General features: G+C 49.3%; 1 protein-coding gene across 1 annotated transcript; it reads right to left on the minus strand.

Moving 5' to 3' along the window:
- Positions 1-886: 886 nt before the first annotated feature.
- MTPN (myotrophin) lies at positions 887-21,855 on the minus strand. Its single transcript, XM_069763189.1, has 4 exons — positions 21,654-21,855; positions 14,849-14,962; positions 14,618-14,701; positions 887-4,356 (listed from the first exon to the last, which is right to left on the minus strand). The coding sequence occupies exons 1-4, from the start codon at positions 21,723-21,725 to the stop codon at positions 4,270-4,272; spliced, it is 357 nt and encodes a 118-aa protein (XP_069619290.1). The 5' UTR covers positions 21,726-21,855; the 3' UTR covers positions 887-4,269.
- Positions 21,856-22,972: the final 1,117 nt, after the last annotated feature.

Raw genomic sequence — 22,972 nt, forward strand, 5'->3', positions numbered from 1 at the left:
TTGTCACATGACTTAGGATAATAGCCAAACCAGAATCTCAATTTGCAGACACTGTTTCAGGGTATGCAAGATGTGACACCATTCTATCATAGCTGTGATGCTTTGTGTGTCCAGACACCTTTCTAGTATAGCTGTGATGGTTTGCATGTCCCAACACCTCTCTTTTATAGCCGCGATGCTCACCCTTGAACAGGCTACACTGCAATAGCAGACACAGCCACGGACAAGAGCAGCGCTACTGAAGCCAAACAATTTTTAAAATCCTGGAATACCCAATACACAGCCATAAAGTCACCACTAGGGGGAGCACAAGATTAAAGGCAGCGGTGTATTACATGTATAGGTTGGCTCCCCCTAGTGGTGGCTGCACACATCCATAAATTAATATTTGAATAGTGTCTGTGCACAGGGAAGCAGAGTACCCGACACTCTAAATCCTGGAACTATTCAATGAGGCTAGGCTGCAATACCGTAAGTATCCACATGGACAAGGGCGGCGCTACTTTAACCTGTTACTCACAATTAAATCTTACAAGTGTTTTTTCCAGGCTTACTATATTACTATATAACTTTGGATAGGGCATCAATATCAGATCGGTGGGGTCCAACACCCCTATCGAGCAGCTGTTTTAAGCTATGGCCGGCTGTGAATGGAGTGTGAATGCAGCTGATCACTCTAGTGGCCATTCACAGGTACTGCAGCGCCTATTTACAGTCAGGAGCTAAGCTGCAGTACCAGGAAACGGCCACTACTCAGCGAATGGTGCTCAGCCTCCATCTGATTGGTAGAAACGCCACCTGTCAGGACTCCATTGAGACCAGTTCAATCAATCTATTAAACCCCTTAATTCATTTTTTTTAAACCCCTCCTTATTAAGACACCACATAGTTATTAATATTTATTGTACTTTTTCCTTTGGAGTGAACTTCCAGATGAAAGTAAAAGTTTTACAAACAGAATAGAACAAAAAAAAAAAATTGTAAAGAGAAGAAATTATGTAAGTTATTAGTGAGAAGGAGGGAGGGGAAAAAAGGAAACAAAGTTATTGACAAAGCAAGCAAAGCAAAAAGAAAGCCAAACAGTTGGAGGTCAAGGAGGAAGGATGCAACTCTTGAATCCAGTCTCTTACTATGAAGCTTTTTCCTTGGGGGGTCTGACGTCTAAGGCCTCGTAAGAATGACCCTGGGTAAATCCGGTAGCACAGCGATGACGGGCCCCATGCATTCATGATGGGGGGCCCCATGCACAGAATACATTCATCACCTATAATCAACATCCAATGAGTGTCGGACATCATATAGAAAAGTACCAGGCGTCATTCGCTGGGAGGTATTGTAGCAGCCGAAGTCCTGGAGCTGCAGGAAGTTGGTGCCATTTAGAAGTGCAAGTTGTCTTCCGAGTGATGGGAATGGTCTCAAAAAAAAAAAAAAAAAAAAAAGTTTGCTGGTTTTAGGTAAATCTGCTCAAAGTCAATGACACGAACCGTCAACACTGCCCACCGGATCGTAAAAAGTGCTTCAGTGGAAAGGAGGCAGAGACGTCGCTGGTTCCGAAAACGTTTTGCAGCAGAAAAAAAAAAAAAGAAAAAAAAAAAAAAAAAAATCAATAAGCGAGTAACAATTGGAAAAAGGCAAAAGATGGACCTGTGACCACTTTAATAAGAAGAGGGAGAGTGTGCAGATAGAATAGGCAAGTTAGATTCAGAATATTGGAGAGAAAAAAAAAAAAAAAAAAAAAAAAAAAAAAGGAAAGGCCCACTAAACCTACACCCTGCAGCAGAAGAGAAAAACAACGCACACAATCATTTCACTATAATTCTATAACTATGGAATTGTGTCAGGATTTTCTTTACATACTGATGTGATTGGCTGCAATGTTTTACTAAACGGGTTTAGTGGGACTTTGAAAAAAAAAAAAAAAAGGAGTACTCAATGTAAAGTAAAGGCCCACTAAACATACAGCTTGCATCATCTAATAATATATCAAATTACACAAAGCTATGCAGGAGTGAAGAAAAGAAAAAAAAAAAAAGATACTGCAGCCATTTCTGGGATCTACATCTGCTTGTGACTTTACTTCATATTTTTGCATGCTGCAGACTGTAGGTTCAGTGGACCTTTACTTTAGAAAGAATCCATTTCTTTCAATTGTCCCTTGAATGACTGCATCATTTCTATGCTGCCGACCAAGTTTAGTGGACCTTTACTTCAAAAAGAAATTCATGCTAATATACAGGGAAAATAAAAGTCCACTAAACCCGCGTTCGCAGCCTACAAAATGATGTAGTCAGTCAATAGACAAGCAGAAGTAAGTCCCAGAAATGGCTACAATGTTGATTTCTTCTTCACTCTTACATGGCATTGTGGGAGAGTAGGAATTCTGTTCTATGTGTTTAGTGATTTGCTGCATCATTATATGCTTTAGGTTTAGTGGGCCTCTACTCTGGAAAAAAATAATAAAAAAAATTGATGCTTACAGGCAAAATAAAGGCCCAAAAAAGCAGCAAATCAAGCAGCAAATCACAACAAAATCCTAAGAAACAGAACAAACTGTAGCAATTTCTGGGGTTTACTTCGACTAGTGTATTGATTCACTGCATGAGGCTTCAGCTGCAGGCTGTAGGTCTAGTGAGCCTTTACCCTGCGGGCACCAGTCTGAAATATTCCTTGGCGTTCTACTTGCACACTCTCCTTCTGCCCTGTTGATGTGCCCGGGGGGCAGTAAGGATCTCTCGGTCGCTCTACCAACGTGTGAATCAGAGGATCTGCGCGCTCTACTTTTTACGCCTTCTACTAAAAGTGGTCTAGTTTACGCCAACTAATTTGTCACTAATCGGCCTGTCCCAGCTTATTTTAATCACCCAGGGACGGCGGGGGCATTGCTGGGAATTGTAGCTGAAAGTCGTTCACTAAAATGGAGCGGATTTAGTAGTTCTGAAAATAAAGCAAAAAAAAAAAAAAAAAAAAAAGACATTCAATGAATTTTAAGAGTCATTGGGCGCAAAAAAAAAAAAAAAAAGTTCAGCGTACAGAAGCGTTACATGTCCCATCTTATGCGACACATTACTACAGTCCTAATGCTGATGAGATCCCTCCAAATAACAGGTACAAAAATACACTATAAAAAGCAGCTAACGAGCGTCAGCGCAGGTTTTAAAGCAACTACTAGGTTGGCGGAAGCAAAGGAGGGAAGAATAGGAAAAAAAAAAAAAAAAAATTCCACCAACCGTAGCGTAGAAATGGAAAGATCACGATTACAGAAAGTGCTTAAAGGAAAACTCCACTTCTGACCATTATTCGTGGCACAGATATTATGTATAGATCTTAAGGGGGTTGTCCGATACCCAAATATATATATTTTCTTCAAGGCATCAATACTTTTAAAACCAAATGGAGGCATACTTTGCCTTTAAACACCCTCTCCGGAGCCGATCCAGCTCCCGAATCTATGTCTCCTCTGTTTGGAAGTTACCAGGACCGTTGCAGCCTGTGATTGCCTGCAGAGTTCAGAGATGACTAAAGAGTGTAGAAACCTGACCGCTGCAACCAATCAGTGGCTGCAGCGGTCTTGGTAAACTTCTTAACAGAGCAGACATAGCTACCAAACGAGCAAATATACCTACAAATATTAATTTTAAAGCTATCAATGCCTTAAAAAAAAAAAAAACATGGATGTGACTGCAGGACAAAAATGTCAAAATCCGTACAAGACAAGAAAGCTAAAATACCCGCAAAGTCAGGATTTTATCTGTAATATGCTGGTAAAAAAAAAGGATTATTCCTTTAAGCACATTTTTGGATTTTGCCCCGTTTTGCTGCCATTTTTGCCGTTCTGTGCTCCGCGGCAGGGAGCGCGTTTCGCGGCTTTGGGTCAGGATATCGTCTAAAAGATACAAAAACCTTATTAACCCGCGTGGGATGAAACGTTTTATTAAACAGTATAGAACAATGTGTTAATCCCAGGGTGAACGTCCCGGAGCACAATCCCCACGGATGAGGAGTTTTGGACTGTTCCTAGGTCTAACCCCGTGCGACACGCCGCCCGTCACAGCGGTACATTCGCTAATCTTCGAAAAAAAGCATAACCTAGCGCTTGGTATTTGGTGGAACAAGGCGGCCGACGATCCCTCAGTCGTTACTTTGCGTCTTCGGATTTAAAAGATGGCAGAAAAAACAAAAACAAAAGAAAAAAAGAACAGAAAAGGAAAAAACTAAAATAAAAATAAGACAGCAGTGAGAGGCAGAAGTCGCAGACAAGCTCCAGTCCCATCAATGAAGCAGGTCCTTAATAGACTGGTTGTCTGTGGATTCCAAGGCACTCAGTCCGTCGGGTCCTTTTACGTTCTTGTCAGCTCCCTGCCGAAAAAAAAAGAAAAGAAAAACAGTAAGTGACGATGACAGGCGGGCGAGAAGGCTTGTAATAATGAGTACAAACAAAAAACGTTTAGAAAAAATAAAATGGGCACAAAAAAAATAAAATAAAAAAAAAATCTAATTTCACCAACCCTTTAACAAACTTATGACCGGTGAATTTTTGTTTTTTCATCTGCATACTCATTTTTTTCCTCCCTTTATTTCAAGAGACATTACTTGGTTTTTATTTTTCTGTAGGTTTTTCTTTTATGGATAAGTGGTTAATATTGGGTAAAATAGTAAAAAAAATAAAATAAATATAATAATATATATATATATATATATATATATATATATATATATATATATATATATATATATATATATATATATATATATATATATATATATACACATACATACATACATACATACATACACACACACACGGTATATATTTTAAGGGTGAACTATAAAGAAAAAATAAATATTCACAACTGGTTTTTAGGGTGGAATAGTAAAAAAAAAAAAGTAAAAAACAAATGTATAACTGTTGGGGTTTTTATTTTATGGACATCATATGTTTATTTCTAAAATAAATATTAATTTTTGATATGGGAAAGGAGGATGAATTAAAATTCTATGTTTTTTATATTTTTTTCTGTCGTTATTATATTTATTTTAAGTCCCCATTGGGGACTTGAGCCTGTAATCTTGTTCTTCAAGCTGAAACCTATAGCAAAAAAAAAAAAAAAAAAAGTCACATGATCCAGCCCATCTGAGGCAGGAATACGGACAGCTCAATGGCTCATCGTGATTTTGTCCCCGGATAGATCGCTTTGTGCAACCTGGACGCTGTCACAGACTGTCGGCGGCATATCGATGATTAGACAGCAGCGATTGGAGCTAGCTCTGGTCGATTCCCGGCAGTATAACACAGCTGGCACCTGCTGCGTATGGATCGGGCTAAATTCATGTACTCGTATCAATACATGGAAGGGGTTAAACCTTTTAAAATACAATTTTCTAAAGATTTTAAACTTTAAGAATTGCACTATTTTCTTAAAGTGAACTATTCCTTACTATCAGACCTCTGCACTGAAAAGTTACTAATCAGAGAAAAAAAAAATAAAGAAAACCAAAGTATGAGCTGGGATTTGTACAGCGATCCTGTCGCCATATACAATACTTGTACATTAAGCCACAGATTCATTTTTATGAGTTACAGGAAATATCTTCAAGGACAAGAAATGGAAAAAAATAAAAAATAAAATAATGAATAAAAAGAGTTAAATAAAAACAGTGGTTAATGCTATTGCTATTTTCTGCTGCCTTGCGCCACGGAGCTTTATTGCTTTTTTTTTTTAATTTATAAAAAAAGAACAGTAATTAGTTTCAGCAGCACTTTATATTGGAAATTGGTTTTGCGGCGGTGTTGCGTGTTTATCGGTTCGCAGACCTCAGAGGGGGTCGGATTGTGCTCGTAGATCTAATGTCGGCTCTAGGATGTAATAAAACAGGAATGTGAATTTCGGATCCAATCTCTCATGAGTAAAAAACAAATAAATTAATGAGCACGTGTTATGGGAAGAATAAATCCGACCCAACGAGGGGAGTTTGTCTCCTTAATTACAGCTTTCCGGCAGCAGACTGACACCGGGCTTCATTGTCAAGTTCAAGTCTTAACCCTTTCCTGCATCTGGTGCCCATGAATGAAGGAGCTCAGGAGCTGAACCCGCTCCATACCGGTCACACAGGCACATCAGTCTGTACTGACGGAGACCAGAGCGAGCTCGGTTACTGGAGTAAACTTCAATTCAAACTTTACTTTTTTTTTTTCAGAAATTGATCGTCCGCCCCTAGCTCCTCCCTACAATGTCCGCCCCTAGCTCCTCCCTACAATGTCCGCCCCTAGCTCCTCCCTACAATGTCCGCCCCTAGCTCCTCCCTACAATGTCCGCCCCTAGCTCCTCCCTACAATGTCCGCCCCTAGCTCCTCCCTACAATGTCCGCCCCTAGCTCCTCCCTACAATGTCTGTGTCCGCCCCTAGCTCCTCCCTACAATGTCCGCCCCTAGCTCCTCCCTACAATGTCCGCCTCTAGCTCCTCCCTACAATGTCTGCCTCTAGCTCCTCCCTACAATGTCTGCCCCTAGCTCCTCCCTACAATGTCTGCCCCTAGCTCCTCCCTACAATGTCTGCCCCTAGCTCCTCCCTACAATGTCCGCCCCTAGCTCCTCCCTACAATGTCCGCCCCTAGCTCCTCCCTACAATGTCCATGTCTGCCCCTAGCTCCTCCCTACAATGTCCGCCCCTAGCTCCTCCCTACAATGTCCATGTCTGCCCCTAGCTCCTCCCTACAATGTCCGCCCCTAGCTCCTCCCTACAATGTCCGCCCCTAGCTCCTCCCTACAATGTCCGCATTTGCCCCTAGCTCCTCCCTACAATGTCCGCATCCGCCCCTAGCTCCTCCCTACAATGTCCGCCCCTAGCTCCTCCCTACAATGTCCATGTCTGCCCCTAGCTCCTCCCTACAATGTCCGCCCCTAGCTCCTCCCTACAATGTCCATGTCTGCCCCTAGCTCCTCCCTACAATGTCCGCCCCTAGCTCCTCCCTACAATGTCCATGTCTGCCCCTAGCTCCTCCCTACAATGTCCGCCCCTAGCTCCTCCCTACAATGTCCATGTCTGCCCCTAGCTCCTCCCTACAATGTCCGCGTCCGCCCCTAGCTCCTCCCTACAATGTCCGCCCCTAGCTCCTCCCTACAATGTCCGCATTTGCCCCTAGCTCCTCCCTACAATGTCCGCATCCGCCCCTAGCTCCTCCCTACAATGTCCGCCCCTAGCTCCTCCCTACAATGTCCATGTCTGCCCCTAGCTCCTCCCTACAATGTCCATGTCTGCCCCTAGCTCCTCCCTAGAATGTCCGCGTCTGCCCCTAGCTCCTCCCTAGAATGTCCAGAGTATGGAGAACATGTCCAATCCAAGCTTTAACAGGAGATTACATAGTAAGCAGTGCTCCATCTAATATTATTAGAAATCTATCAGAAGCGATGGTTCATTCGTTTGCTCGTCACCGAGGGCTGGATGCTATAGACACGTCAGTAGGACAAGGCACAGGAGAGGCTGCAGCGCGTCGCATGTCATAGGACAAACAAAGATGACAGGTTCACAACCGCCCGATATCGACAGGATACAGACAGCAGACTGGAGGCGATGCAGGGATATCAGATCCCCCATGACGGAAAGTTTATGGCTGCCACAAGGCCGATCAATAAATAAAACACAACTTTCTTGGTGTTTATCACATTCCTCCTCGGTCTGATAAGCCCGGCACAGCTGAAGGGCCCTTTTCAAGATCTGAGCCAGATTTCTAGCCTCCTCATCTTGATCTTTAAAGAGGGATGTTGGGGGTGGGGAATGACTCGGGGAATATCCGTACTACTTTGGAAAGGATTCCACTGGCAACTAATTACAAAAAAAAAAAAAAAAAAAAGTCTTTGAATGAAGAAGAAAAACAAGTGGAGCCGGATCGCGCAACATGTGAAGGACATTGGTGATAAAACTACAGACAAGCCGGAGTAAGACTGACAGCGCCGTGTCCTGAACGCCACCGGATTAAATCGAGGAAATAAAAAAAATAATAATAAAAAAAAAGCGATGAAAGACATAATTATTTCTTGCACTTCATTAGCTTATTCTGGTGGGGGGGCTACGCGGACGTCAGTCACATCGCCGCTGCTCCTTCTGTCAATAAGACCTGTAAACTGCCACCTCGACGCGCGCCGCAAACACCCCAAAGCTTCCGCCAAATGCATCTCCGCGTCACACATTTAATTGACCACCACACGTCCAAGGGGCATTGCCCGGCGTTCCACAGACCCCCGAATCGCCCTTTTTTAACATCACACTTTTGGTTGCCCTTGAGTTACGGCAAGATTGTACCGTTTCCACATAGGGTGGTCTTACTTTGTGTTTGCCTATACTTGATGGAGGCCAGAAAAGCGTTCCTTTGGTCTCTATCGGAGGTCGACCAAAAATGGCTAGTTTCTCCAGAAGAGGTCATGGTAATTTGCTAACTCTACCGACCAAGATCCCTTGCCGAGAGCTGCCCTTAGATACTTGGGGGTCACTTGACCTGCAGCCATCGCTTTCATGAACGCTTGCCCAATGAGGAGAGGGGACAAGACGGTGAGGGTCCCATACACACCCAATCCTCCCGAAAGGGTTCATCTACCAGCCCAAAGCCCTGGAGGAATCCATCAGACATCACCTTCCATTGCGAGCACTTGTCACGTCCCGATGACGGACATTAGGATTTGCCTCACGTTCCTGCTCTGTGCCGTCCTCTCCTTATCTGCTAGGCTGCAGCTCTGCGAGCGTCAACCTCCATCATCTGCGAGATCTGCCAGTCAGACGCTTTCCATGAAACGCCGGTCAGGGAAACGGCCGTCCGTGTGCTGAGGCCTTCCTGGAAAGATGAACTGTTTCCCGTGTGTTGTGATCTTATCGTCGCCTGCAGAGTCTCCGCCGCCAGACACGTCGTTTGTAATGTGCTGCTAAAATAAATGGGGGTGTAATGTAACGACCTTCACCATGCCGGAGGAGATAAAGGGGCTTCATCCGGCGGTAACCTCTTAACCGATCACTGGATCCAGACTCTTCACAAAAAGGCATCGCCAAGTCTGGATATCCAAGAAAAAAGAATAAACTATCCCCAAAGTTCTGTTAGATAGATCTGCCTGATCTGTGTAGGCTTATGGAAGGATCGTTGAAACGCATCGATCTGCGTAGGACACAAAACAATGAAGTTTTTCATTGAAGCTCTGCTTCATTTTTTATCCATTTTGGGAGGCATCAAGAAAGTAAATTTCAGGCTGTGGACAAATGAATATAAGACTAATCAGTAATACTAGGCATGACCTGTGTACAGGTGTGGGGCTGTTTCTGAAAGAATGCAGCCATGTTTTTCTAGTTCTGGACTACCCCTTTAAAAAGATCTAAGGACCCCCATACATTTTATTATTTGTTTTCAGCTCCATGTACTATGTAGTGGACGTTCTCAAGTACTGCAGTGAATGTGACCCGAGCTGTAGTACTGAGAATGGCCACTACATGACAGAGGCGCTGTTCCCCAGTTTCTATGAATATGTAATTTTTGCTTACCTGGTGTAAATGCCGACGTTTTCCCTGAATTCAGCGACGTTTTTCTTGCGTTCCTGCGCCTCTCCGTTCCTGAGATATGGCCCCTTCTTACCTGTATAAAAGTCTAGTCTTTCTAGCCAAGTGGGTGTGATAATCACTTTTCTCGCGCAATCTTCTTTAAGGCCACGCCCAGTTGGCTTTAAAATGTAAAGCTTATATACAGAGAAGACGGGGCCATATCTCATGAACCGAGAGGGGTAGGAAGAAGAGAAAAACATCGCCGGATTTAAAAAACCAGGTTAAAAAAAAAAAAAAAAAAAAAAATAATGATAAAAGATATTTTAGGTATGTGACAAGTCCTTTAAGCTACACTTGTCACCTCTGAAGATAGGAAAAAAACCCTGAGTGCTAGAGAATCCAATTGGTCTAGAATATCGATGTGGACATTGCAGTCGTGAATCAGGAGGCCCAGGATGAACAATGTTAAAATGGAGCAGCCTAGAGAGGAGCGATCTCACCAGGGTGATGGGGGTATTCTGCCGTAATCTCAGCACAAAAGCAGGACGCCCGGGTTACGCCGCACCCCGGTCCTCGCCGCTTTTATCCAGGCATAAAAGGAGACAAATCTGACGGACAGATGCCAGGCGGTGGACGGCAAGATCCTCGAAATATGCTAAGCCACTAATTCCAGCACAGACGGCATAGCGGCGGTGAGATAACTGGCGGAGGACGCTGGCACCCCGGGCGCATTATCACTTGTAGGTTACAAAGCAGCAGAGAAAATTAGAAGAAGGGTCATGTCGTGCTCCACTGGGCCGCGCAGAACAGCAGAGACGGACGGACGTGCGGCACACGACGGCGCGGTTATGCGCCAAGTAAACATTTAATTACATTTTTTGGAAGCGTGCGGTGTAGGAAGAATGCAGAGGAGGAGACGCGGACACTGAAGTGCGGAGCAAGAGAAGACATGGCCACCAGGGAAAAGCAGGAAAAAAAATAATAAAAAAAACAAGAATAATCCTAACGAAAACAGGAAGGTCGCACGTCTGAAAGCAAAACTAATTAACGGTTTTGCACAACTGTCCGAAAGCCGCTCACTGACCCACTGGACGCGAGCGGGGGGGCGATCCCGTTACAGCCCCCCCCCCCCCCCCCGACACACTAGGGGGTCTAATCAACGGAGGTCGGACTGCTGGAACCCCCACGAGTACTGAGAGGAGACCTGAAATGTGCTACGAGAATAGGGAGGCAGTCAGCAATGTGCAGGGGGGAGGCAGTCAGCAATGTGCAGGGGGGAGGCAGTCAGCAATGTGCAGGGGGGAGGCAGTCAGCAATGTGCAGGGGGGAGGCAGTCAGCAATGTGCAGGGGGGAGGCAGTCAGCAATGTGCAGGGGGGAGGCAGTCAGCAATGTGCAGGGGGGAGGCAGTCAGCAATGTGCAGGGGGGAGGCAGTCAGCAATGTGCAGGGGGGAGGCAGTCAGCAATGTGCAGGGGGGAGGGGGGATACAGTCAGCAATGTGCAGGGGGGGGAGGCAGTCAGCAATGTGCAGGGGGGAGGCAGTCAGCAATGTGCAGGGGGGAGGCAGTCAGCAATGTGCAGGGGGGAGGGGGGAGGCAGTCAGCAATGTGCAGGGGGGGGAGGCAGTCAGCAATGTGCAGGGGGGAGGCAGTCAGCAATGTGCAGGGGGGAGGCAGTCAGCAATGTGCAGGGGGGAGGCAGTCAGCAATGTGCAGGGGGGGGAGGGGGGATACAGTCAGCAGTGTTCAGAGGGGGGAGGGGGGGGGAGGCAGTCAGCAATGTGCAGAGAGGAGGAGGCAGTCAGCAGTGTGCAGGGAGGAGGCAGTCAGCAATGTGCAGAGAGTGGGGGGGAGGAGGCAGTCAGCAATGTGCAGAGGGGGGGGAGGAGGCAGTCAGCAGTGTGCAGAGGGGGGGGAGGAGGCAGTCAGCAGTGTGCAGAGGGGGGGAGGAGGCAGTCAGCAGTGTGCAGAGAGGAGGAGGAGGCAGTCAGCAGTGTGCAGAGAGGAGGAGGAGGCAGTCAGCAGTGTGCAGAGAGGAAGGGGGGAGGAGGCAGTCAGCAATGTGCAGGGAGGAGGGGGGGGAGGAGGCAGTCAGCAGTGTGCAGGGAGGAAGGGGGGAGGAGGCAGTCAGCAATGTGCAGGGAGGAAGGGGGGAGGAGGCAGTCAGCAGTGTGCAGGGAGGAAGGGGGGAGGAGGCAGTCAGCAGTGTGCAGGGAGGAGGGGGAGGAGGCAGTCAGCAGTGTGCAGGGAGGAGGGGGAGGAGGCAGTCAGCAGTGTGCAGGGAGGAGGGGGAGGAGGCAGTCAGCAGTGTGCAGGGAGGAGGGGGAGGAGGCAGTCAGCAGTGTGCAGGGAGGAGGGGGGAGGAGGCAGTCAGCAGTGTGCAGGGAGGAGGGGGGAGGAGGCAGTCAGCAGTGTGCAGGGAGGAGGGGGGAGGAGGCAGTCAGCAGTGTGCAGGGAGGAGGGGGGAGGAGGCAGTCAGCAATGTGCAGGGAGGAGGGGGGAGGAGGCAGTCAGCAAGGTGCAGGGAGGAGGGGGAGGAGGCAGTCAGCAATGTGCAGGGGGGGAGGCAGCCAGCAGTGTGCAGGGAGGAGGCAGTCAGCAATGTGCAGAGGGGGGGGGGGGGGGGAGGAGGCAGTCAGCAGTGTGCAGAGAGGAGGAGGCAGTCAGCAGTGTGCAGAGAGGAGGGGGGAGGAGGCAGTCAGCAATGTGCAGGGGGGGAGGCAGCCAGCAGTGTGCAGGGAGGAGGCAGTCAGCAGTGTGCAGAGGGGGGGGGGGGGGGGGGAGGAGGCAGTCAGCAGTGTGCAGAGAGGAGGGGGGAGGAGGCAGTCAGCAGTGTGTAGAGAGGGGGGGAGGAGGCAGTCAGCAGTGTGCAGAGAGGAGAAGGCAGTCAGCAGTGTGCAGGGAGGAGGCAGCCAGCAATGTGCAGGGGGGGGGGGGGGGGGGGAGGCAGTCAGCAGTGTGCAGAGGGGGGGGGGGAGGAGGCAGTCAGCAGTGTGCAGAGAGGAGGAGGCAGTCAGCAGTGTGCAGGGAGGAGGCAGCCAGCAATATGCAGAGAGGGGGGGGGGATGAGGCAGTCAGCAATGTGCAGGGGGGGAGGCAGTCAGCAGTGTGTAGAGAGGGGGGGGGAGGAGGCAGTGTGCAGGGAGGAGGGGGGAGGAGGCAGTCAGCAGTGTGCAGAGAGGAGGAGGCAGTCAGCAGTGTGCAGGGAGGAGGCAGTCAGCAATGTGCAGAGGGGAGGCAGCCAGCAATGTGCAGAGAGGGGGGGGGGGGGGGGGATGAGGCAGTGTGCAGGGAGGAGGGGGGAGGAGGCAGTCAGCAATGTGCAGGGAGGAGGGGGGAGGAGGCAGTCAGCAATGTGCAGAGAGGGGGGGGAGGAGGCAGTCAGCAATGTGCAGAGAGGGGGGGGAGGAGGCAGTCAGCAATGTGCAGAGAGGGGGGGAGGAGGCAGTCAGCAATGTGCAGAGAGGGGGGGAGGAGGCAGTCAGCAATGTGCAGAGAGGAGGCAGTCAGCAATGTGCAGAGAGGAGGGGAGGAGGCAGTCAGCAATGTGCAGAGAGGGGGGAGGCAGTCAGCAATGTGCAGAGAGGGGGGAGGAGGCAGTCAGCAATGTGCAGAGAGGGGGGAGGAGGCAGTCAGCAATGTGCAGAGAGGAGGCAGTCAGCAATGTGCAGAGAGGAGGGGAGGAGGCAGTCAGCAATGTGCAGAGAGGGGGGAGGCAGTCAGCAATGTGCAGAGAGGGGGGAGGCAGTCAGCAATGTGCAGAGAGGGGGGAGGAGGCAGTCAGCAATGTGCAGAGAGGGGGGGGAGGAGGCAGTCAGCAATGTGCAGAGAGGAGGCAGTCAGCAATGTGCAGAGAGGGGGGAGGAGGCAGTCAGCAATGTGCAGAGAGGGGGGAGGAGGCAGTCAGCAATGTGCAGAGAGGGGGGGGAGGAGGCAGTCAGCAATGTGCAGAGAGGAGGCAGTCAGCAATGTGCAGAGAGGGGGGAGGAGGCAGTCAGCAATGTGCAGAGAGGGGGGGGAGGAGGCAGTCAGCAATGTGCAGAGAGGAGGGGAGGAGGCAGTCAGCAATGTGCAGAGAGGGGGGAGGAGGCAGTCAGCAATGTGCAAAAGACAAACATTTTAATAAGACAGAAATTGCAACATTTTTAGAGTCACAGGTCAGTAAGCGGTTGAATGTTTTTGCACAACATGACAAAGAAAAAAAAAAAAGAAAAGTAAAGAGAGGCGCATATCCTATTAGTAAAGCATTGCTTCTCCGTCTTCACACGGCGGACACTGGAATGACCTTACTAAATATATTAGACGGGAATCATTGATATAACGAGCCATTCATGGACCGAATAAATTAATCCTCTAACGCTGCGGCTGCAGGAAAATCACTTCCAGGAGCGCTTTAATCTTTATTAGTAGGAAAAAAAATAAAAGCATCCATATTAAGAATAATGAGCGTGCTCTCTGTAATGGACGGTGCCGCTCAGGTTCTCGCGTCCAGAAAAAATGGATTTGACATTAAAGTCGAAAACCGCTTGTGACAAGACGAGAAGCTGAATGGGCCGAGGTGGAAAACGGGACCAGTTCCCCCCTTGGATCAATGAAATGCACTGGGCAAGGATGTAAGCGTGGGCGAAAAAGAACATCCATCACCAATCTAAAATCCGCATAGAATGTCCGGGACACGATCGACCAATCAGCTGCTTGGAATCAATCACCGGATTCTGGAATTCTTATTCCATAGAATTAGCAATTTCTGATTGCTGATTAAAAGCCCTGAAATGCTTTTACTTTGCACCGTTTCTGCATATGAAAATATATAGATATTTTCCCCATCAATTTTACTTCCTGGGGAAAGGCACTGGAAAGAAAAAATCTCCTTCACCCTCTGTCATCTTAGAGAATCAGTCTCCTCCTCCCTCTGGCAGCTTCGTTTCTCTGGAGAAGTAGCCTCTTCAGCTATGCTACTATTGTGTGGATAAGCAGGCAGAAAGACATTTCTATTGGTTGGTAGTTTTCCAAATTAAAGGGGATGTCTCACCCCCACAGCAGCCCCTGTCCGGATGCATTTTTCCAGGACCTGTCAGCCATAGTATCGTATAGACACTCACCCTTTCCAGAAGCAGCTTGACAGTTTTGAAGTGACCCTCGTAGCAGGCGGACAGGAGAGGGGTGATGCCATGTTTATCTGCAGCCTAAAAAACAAAAACCTCCATGTGAAGGTCTGTCATCCATGGCGCCGCTCTACTATGTCTCCAGTCGACGGCTAAGGCTCCCTCTAGTGGTGGCTGAAAGCAGACAATTTTACAGGAACGGGTACGGTGCATGGCGTCGACACCTACATTAATATCGGCTCCTTTTGCCAAGAGATATTCCAGGGTCTCGTCCTGCCCGCAGTCTGCGGCGTAATGTAGAGGCTTTCGTCCTCCCTCCAGCGTCCGGTTGACATCCACACCCTGTCCAAAAAAAAAAAAAAAAAACAAACATTGTGGCACTCCTATAAGAAGTTCAGCATTGCCTATGAGTCGACACCATGTGGTTTCCCGAATAAAGGCCACTAGTCTACAGCTAGCTCCCCCTAGTGGTGAATAAAGGCCACTAGTCTACAGCTAGCTCCCCCTAGTGGTGAATAAAGGCCACTAGTCTACAGCTAGCTCCCCCTAGTGGTGAATAAAGGCCACTAGTCTACAGCTAGCTCCCCCTAGTGGTGAATAAAGGCCACTAGTCTACAGCTAGCTCCCCCTAGTGGTGAATAAAGGCCACTAGTCTACAGCTAGCTCCCCCTAGTGGTGAATAAAGGCCACTAGTCTACAGCTAGCTCCCCCTAGTGGTGAATAAAGGCCACTAGTCTACAGCTAGCTCCCCCTAGTGGTGAATAAAGGCCACTAGTCTACAGCTAGCTCCCCCTAGTGGTGAATAAAGGCCACTAGTCTACAGCTAGCTCCCCCTAGTGGTGAATAAAGGCCACTAGTCTACAGCTAGCTCCCCCTAGTGGTGAATAAAGGCCACTAGTCTACAGCTAGCTCCCCCTAGTGGTGAATAAAGGCCACTAGTCTACAGCTAGCTCCCCCTAGTGGTGAATAAAGGCCACTAGTCTACAGCTAGCTCCCCCTAGTGGTGAATAAAGGCCACTAGTCTACAGCTAGCTCCCCCTAGTGGTGAATAAAGGCCACTAGTCTACAGCTAGCTCCCCCTAGTGGTGAATAAAGGCCACTAGTCTACAGCTAGCTCCCCCTAGTGGTGAATAAAGGCCACTAGTCTACAGCTAGCTCCCCCTAGTGGTGAATAAAGGCCACTTGTCTACAGTTAGCTCCCCCTAGTGGTGAATAAAGGCCACTTGTCTACAGTTAGCTCCCCCTAGTGGTGAATAAAGGCCACTTGTCTACAGCTAGCTCCCCCTAGTGGTGAATAAAGGCTACTTGTCTACAGCTAGCTCCCCCTAGTGGTGAATAAAGGCCACTTGTCTACAGCTAGCTCCCCCTAGTGGTAGCTGCTGGCAGCCATTGTTTTATCAGGTTCTATGAGGTTCCGTTTATTGTATGTTGCTCTCCTAAAAGTAGAGGAGCGACGCCGCGTAACTTCTCTTATGTCATAACAGATGCTGCAATCATTTTCCCATTCAGGCGGTGACCCAACCAGCGCAGAGGAGGCAGAGGAATGGAGCAGCAGCTCGTCCCCGCCTGTTCTGCGCAGGTTGCGGCTCGCTCAGGAGCCGGACAATCTGACAATTACACATTTTATGTTGCACCTAAATAACTGTATTTATTTTTTTTTTGCCGACGCATCAGATCCGTATCCAAGAGCCGAACGCACAGGGCCAAAAAGCGAGTTACGAGAGATGGCGGAGCAGTGTGCGGCCAACAAGCAGAACCCGCAGATTTGCTTTAAGACGGGTGTCCGGTGCCCCAGGCTCCCAATTCCCCCTCTTTTATGGGAGTTATCTTAGAAAGTACGCGCAACTTTTTGTGTCTCCCATAAAAGTGAATGGAACGGGCCGCACCGACGACCACCTCCGCATTTATTACTGGCCATAATAGAGCAGCCCCCCAGGCGGGATGGGGGTCACGGGACCCTCATTCGTAGGATCGCTGCCTCTCTTATTATATGCCATTCCCAGGACAGCGGTGTGCAGTAATCACCGCAGCCGGCTCACAACTAGCCAGCCTACAATGGCTGATAACAGGGAACAATAGCTCAGACTCAACAGCACAGCAGTAGGAGAGACCCCGACCGCGAAAGTGAAAGCACCACAAAGCCCAGCACGCCCGAGCCAGCGGTGACCAAGGCGAGAACACAACGGGTCACCGCTTCCTGCAAAGTCAGCACACTCCTCTCCTGAAATACTCTGTGCTGCTGGAGAACCTAACTCTGGGGTCTGTGATCTCTCACATCATATCACTGCCCCCCACAAGGTCAGCGCACTCCTCTCCTGAAATACTCGGTGCTGCTGGAGAACCTAACTCTGGGATCTGTGATCGTTCACATCATATCACTGCCCCCCACAAGGTCAGCGCACTCCTCTCCTGAAATACTCGGTGCTGCTGGAGAACCTAACTCTGGGGTCTGTGATCGTTCACATCATATCACTGCCCCCCACAAGGTCAGCACACTCCTCTCCTGAAATACTCTGTGCTGCTGGAGATCCTAACTCTGGGGTCTGTGATCTCTCACATCATATCACTGCCCAACACAAGGTCAGCGCACTCCTCTCCTGAAATACTCGGTGCTGCTGGAGAACCTAACTCTGGGGTCTGTGATCTCTCACATCATATCACTGCCCCCCACAAGGTCAGCGCACTCCTCTCCTGAAATACTCGGTGCTGCTGGAGAACCTAACTCTGGGGTCTGTGATCTCTCACATCATATCACTGCCCCCCACAAGGTCAGCGCACTCCTCTCCTGAAATACTCGGTGCTGCTGGAGAACCTAACTCTGGGGTCTGTGATCGTTCACATCATATCACTGCCCCCCACAAGGTCAGCGCACTCCTCTCATACCGGCAGTTCTCACCTCGGGCAATTATCTACGAAACATTCTAGAAAGTGACGTAACCTGCGCGTCCTGCCACCAATCTAAGAGGAGCAGCCTGGCCGATAGCGATCGTGGGAAAAGGTCTGAACATTGCCAAGGTTGGGGGGATTCACTACGACGCAGGACAGGTGCAGCCTCAGGGGGGGAAATCGCCGCAGACTGAGCGGAGGAGCTGCAACAGGGCACCAAAGACTGCAGAAACTGATCATCCTGAGCTCCCTGGTTCATGTGCACAAATGATGAACCCCATCAGAATAGTACTAGAGGCACCCACCCCCTGCTGCAGGGCACCAGGACCACCGCCATTAAATGGGCTAAACACACCGGATTTTCCATAATATTTATCTCCTCAGCACCGGTGCCTCCTGCCCCTCGCCATGCCCCCCGTAACTACACTGCACAGGAGCCTGCCCCTCACCCCGTCCCCTGTAACTACACGGCACAGGAGCCTGCCCCTCACCCCGTCCCCTATAACTACACTGCACAGGAGCCTGCCACTCGCCCCGTCCCCTATAACTACACTGCACAGGAGCCTGCCACTCGCCCCGTCCCCTATAACTACACTGCACAGGAGCCTGCCCCTCGCCCCGTCCCCTATAACTACACTGCACAGGAGCCTGCCCCTCGCCCAGCCCCTGAATCTACACATAATGGGAACCTGCCCCTCGCCCCCTGTAACTACACATAATGGGAACCTGCCCCTCGCCCCCTGTAACTACACATAATGGGAACCTGCCCCTCGCCCCCTGTAACTACACATAATGGGAACCTGCCCCTCGCCCCGTCCCCTGTAACTACACAGCAGGGTCCCAGCTGTCTGGACACATTCACACACATCCCTGACGTGACAATTACAGGCATCCGTTATCTCCCCCTGCAAAATGTCCAAAGTTCCCGGGTGATTCACCACCATCGCCCCGTTATCTGCAGGTTTCTGGTTTCAGCTCGAGTCCTGCAGTTTATGTGACAAATGTAAACAGGTCAAGATCTCCGTTTGCTGTCAGGGAATAATAACCCAGCGCTGACACAGTGTGCGACAACCCATGATGGTCGGGTGCTGATCAGAGGCGAAATATCACCTTTACGACATTAAATTTAACCTTTAGAGCTTGTCCACTTACCCGCCTTATTTATGATCTTGGGAGTGTCACTTTAAAACTCTACAGTAACAGGAGGATGAAAGACGAACCCACCATCACGGCGGCTCATCACCTCGCCCCCCCCCCCCCCACCATCACCGCGGCTCATCACCTCGCCCCCCCACCATCACCACGGCTCATCACCTCGCCCCCCACCATCACCACGGCTCATCACCTCGCCCCCCACCATCACCACGGCTCATCACCTCGCCCCCCACCATCACCACGGCTCATCACCTCGCCCCCCACCATCACCACGGCTCATCACCTCGCCCCCCACCATCACCACGGCTCATCACCTCGCCCCCCACCATCACCACGGCTCATCACCTCGCCCCCCCACCATCACCGCGGCTCATCACCTCGTCCCCCACCATCACCGCGGCTCATCACCTTCACCTCCCACCATCACCGCGGCTCATCACCCCGTCCCCCACCATCACCACGGCTCATCACCCCGTCCCCCACCATCACCACGGCTCATCACCTCGTCCCCCACCATCATAATTTTTTTTTCAGCCCGACATTACGCCACCTCCAGGAATAGACACATTACTACAGATCCAAACGTAGGTCTGGTGAAGTCACACACAAGCAATTACCGTGCCAGATCCATTGTGAAAGGCTCATCATATGACTTCACCGAGACCTGAGGCGCTCAGCAACCAGAGCAGGCACACACGTTCTGCAGAGCCCCAGAGCTGCACTCACTATTCTGCTGGAACAATCACTGTGTACATACATTACATTACTGATCCTGAGTTACATCCTGCATTATACTACAGAGCTGCACTCACTATTCTGCTGGTGCAGTCACTGTGTACATACATTACATTACTGATCCTGAGTTACATCCTGTATTATACTCCAGAGCTGCACTCACTATTCTGCTGGTGCAGTCACTGTGTACATACATTACATTACTGATCCTGAGTTACATCCTGCATTATACTACAGAGCTGCACTCACTATTCTGCTGGTGCAGTCACTATGTACATACATTACATTACTGATCCTGAGTTACATCCTGTATTATACTCCAGAGCTGCACTCACTATTCTGCTGGTGCAGTCACTATGTACATACATTACTGATCCTGAGTTACATCCTGTATTATACCCCAGAGCTGCGCTCACTATTCTGCTGGTGCAGTCACTATGTACATACATTACTGATCCTGAGTTACATCCTGTATTATACCCCAGAGCTGCGCTCACTATTCTGCTGGTGCAGTCACTGTGTACATACATTACATTACTGATCCTGAGTTACATCCTGTATTATACTCCAGAGCTGCGCTCACTATTCTGCTGGTGCAGTCACTATGTACATACATTACTGATCCTGAGTTACATCCTGTATTATACCCCAGAGCTGCGCTCACTATTCTGCTGGTGCAGTCACTGTGTACATACATTACATTACTGATCCTGAGTCACATCCTGTATTATACTCCAGAGCTGCACTCACTATTCTGCTGGTGCAGTCAATGTGTACGTACATTACGGATCCTGAGTTACATCCTGTATTATACCCCAGAGCTGCGCTCACTATTCTGCTGGTGCAGTCACTGTGTACATACATTATATTACTGATCCTGAGTTACATCCTGTATTATACTCCAGAGCTGCACTCACTATTCTGCTGGTGCAGTCACTGTGTACATACATTACTTTACTGATCCTGAGTTACATCCTGTATTATACCCCAGAGCTGCACTCACTATTCTGCTGGTGCAGTCACTGTGTACATACATTACATTATTGATCCTGAGTTACCTCCTGTATTATACTCCAGAGCTGCACTCACTATTCTGCTGGTGCAGTCAATGTGTACGTACATTACGGATCCTGAGTTACATCCTGTATTATACCCCAGAGCTGCACTCGCTATTCTGCTGGTGCAGTCACTGTGTACATACATTATATTACTGATCCTGAGTTACATCCTATATTATACTCCAGAGCTGCACTCACTATTCTGCTGGTGCAGTCACTGTGTACATACATTACTTTACTGATCCTGAGTTACATCCTGTGTTATACTCCAGAGCTGCGCTCACTATTGCCATCTCTCCAGTACTTGTATCATTATATCCAGTCCACAGGTGCTGTGGCCTCTGGGAATCCCACGGTGAGTGAACACATAATCCTCCTGAGCTGCGCTCTGAACTTTAGCTCCTCTATTAATAGTCGAGGGTTATTGGACAGTTGCATAACTAGCTCTTCCCTAATACCCGACACCTTTGGCCTCCAGGTGATGGGTCGGTTGTTGTCATCTGGAGCTGAACTCTGCAGCCCGTAAATTTAACTAGGCGTTAGAACTACAATTCCCAGCATGCCCCACCGGGCGCAGGGAGGCCGCTGACCCTTCCGCTTGTCAGTTTGCCGTCTGTGATTATTACCTCTAACAATTCCTAAGTCCAGAACGGCGTTGAAGCTTCAGAGCTGAACTCTTGCAGCTTCCACAGTGCAGCATTAACCCCAGGGGGGCTGGTTTAACGGCTGCACACAGAGAACGTCCTGGGCAGGAGCAGCGCAGGGGAGATTTCAGCTCTGAAGCACACACAATTATTAATGTAGCATTTTTTTCCCCTTTAAAGTTGGGTGACAACTGATTCAACTTAAAGGCGAGCTCCATAAAAAGGGGTCTTAGGAACAACACTGCATCGTATGCAAATGAGGTCTGAAGAGTCCACTGGGCGGGGCCAGGATGTCTATTACTGAAAGGGCGTTATCCTATGTACAATCCCTTTAAGAATGTGGGAAAAAAACACCTCATCTATAATGACCCTCCAAATATTGGTGGGGGGAGTGGGCGGGGCCGTGACTACCCCATATAAGGAGGAGGGGGCGGGGAAAGAAAGTGTGATCACGTGACAGCAGGGCGCGGCGGTCTTCTGCCCTCTCCCCGTCACACACACGGTATATACACACGGTACACACACGGTGTATACACACAGCCCGCGGCTCCTCACCCCGGAGATGAGCTCCTTCACCGCGTCCAGGTCTCCGTTCTTCAGCGCCCACATCAGCTCCTTGTCGCACATGTCGGACGGTGAGGGCGGCGGGTGAGGCGGGAGGAGAAGACGCAGCGCGGCCTGGCAGTGACAGCAGCCTCCGGGGCCTCTATCTATCCACTTCCCACTCACAGGGACCGCGCAGCGCCACGCCTTCTCGCTGCGTCCTGACGTCACCGCGCCCCGCGCACGTGACTGGCTGACGCAACAACTCACAACGCGTCTCCTAGCAACCGGCGGCGTCACGTGAGCGCCCGGTGCCGCTGATTCTGCTGCTCCGCTCCCGGTCCTGGTCGTGTCCATTGTCTGATTGTACCTTCGTCACCAGTCCGCCATCATGGGCAGGATCTCTGCTTGCTGTGTGAAGTCTGTGTCCTTAGTGGCGAGAAGGGGCGTTTGTGGGGGAAAGAGAAACCCCAGACTAGACCCCCCGAAAATACAGACACCGTCCACACCAGACCACAAAACTGATACAGACCCCCAAAAATACACCACACCCAGGACCGGACCCCAGAACAAATACAGACCTCAGAAAAGACCCCAATACAATAATGGACACCTGACCAGACCCCCCTAAACTAATACCGACCCCAATCTAGACCCCTAAACTAATAGACCACAATCTAGACCCCCTAAACTAATAAGGACCCCAATCCAGACCCCTTAAACTAATAGACCACAATCTAGACCCCCTAAACTAATACGGACCCCAATCCAGACCCCCTAAACTAATACGGACCCCAATCCAGACCCCCTAAACTAATACGGACCCCAATCCAGACCCCCTAAACTAATATGGACCCCGATCCAGACCCCCTAAACTAATAGACCCCGATCTAGACCCCCTAAACTAATAGACCACAATCTAGACCCCCTAAACTAATACGGACCCCAATCCAGACCCCCTAAACTAATAGACCCCGATCTAGACCCCTTAAACTAATAGACCACAATCTAGACCCCCTAAACTAATACGGACCCCAATCCAGACCCCCTAAACTAATACGGACCCCAATCCAGACCCCCTAAACTAATATGGACCCCGATCCAGACCCCCTAAACTAATAGACCCCGATCTAGACCCCCTAAACTAATAGACCACAATCTAGACCCACTAAACTAATACGCACCCCACTCCAGACCCCCTAAACTAATAGACCCCGATCTAGACCCACTAAACTAATAGACCTCAATCTAGGCCCCCTAAACTAATACGCACCCCACTCCAGACCCCCTAAACTAATAAACCACAATCTAGACCCACTAAACTAATAGAC

Source organism: Ranitomeya imitator, chromosome 4 (genome assembly GCF_032444005.1).
Source record: "Ranitomeya imitator isolate aRanImi1 chromosome 4, aRanImi1.pri, whole genome shotgun sequence".
Taxonomy (NCBI): Eukaryota; Metazoa; Chordata; class Amphibia; order Anura; family Dendrobatidae; genus Ranitomeya; species Ranitomeya imitator.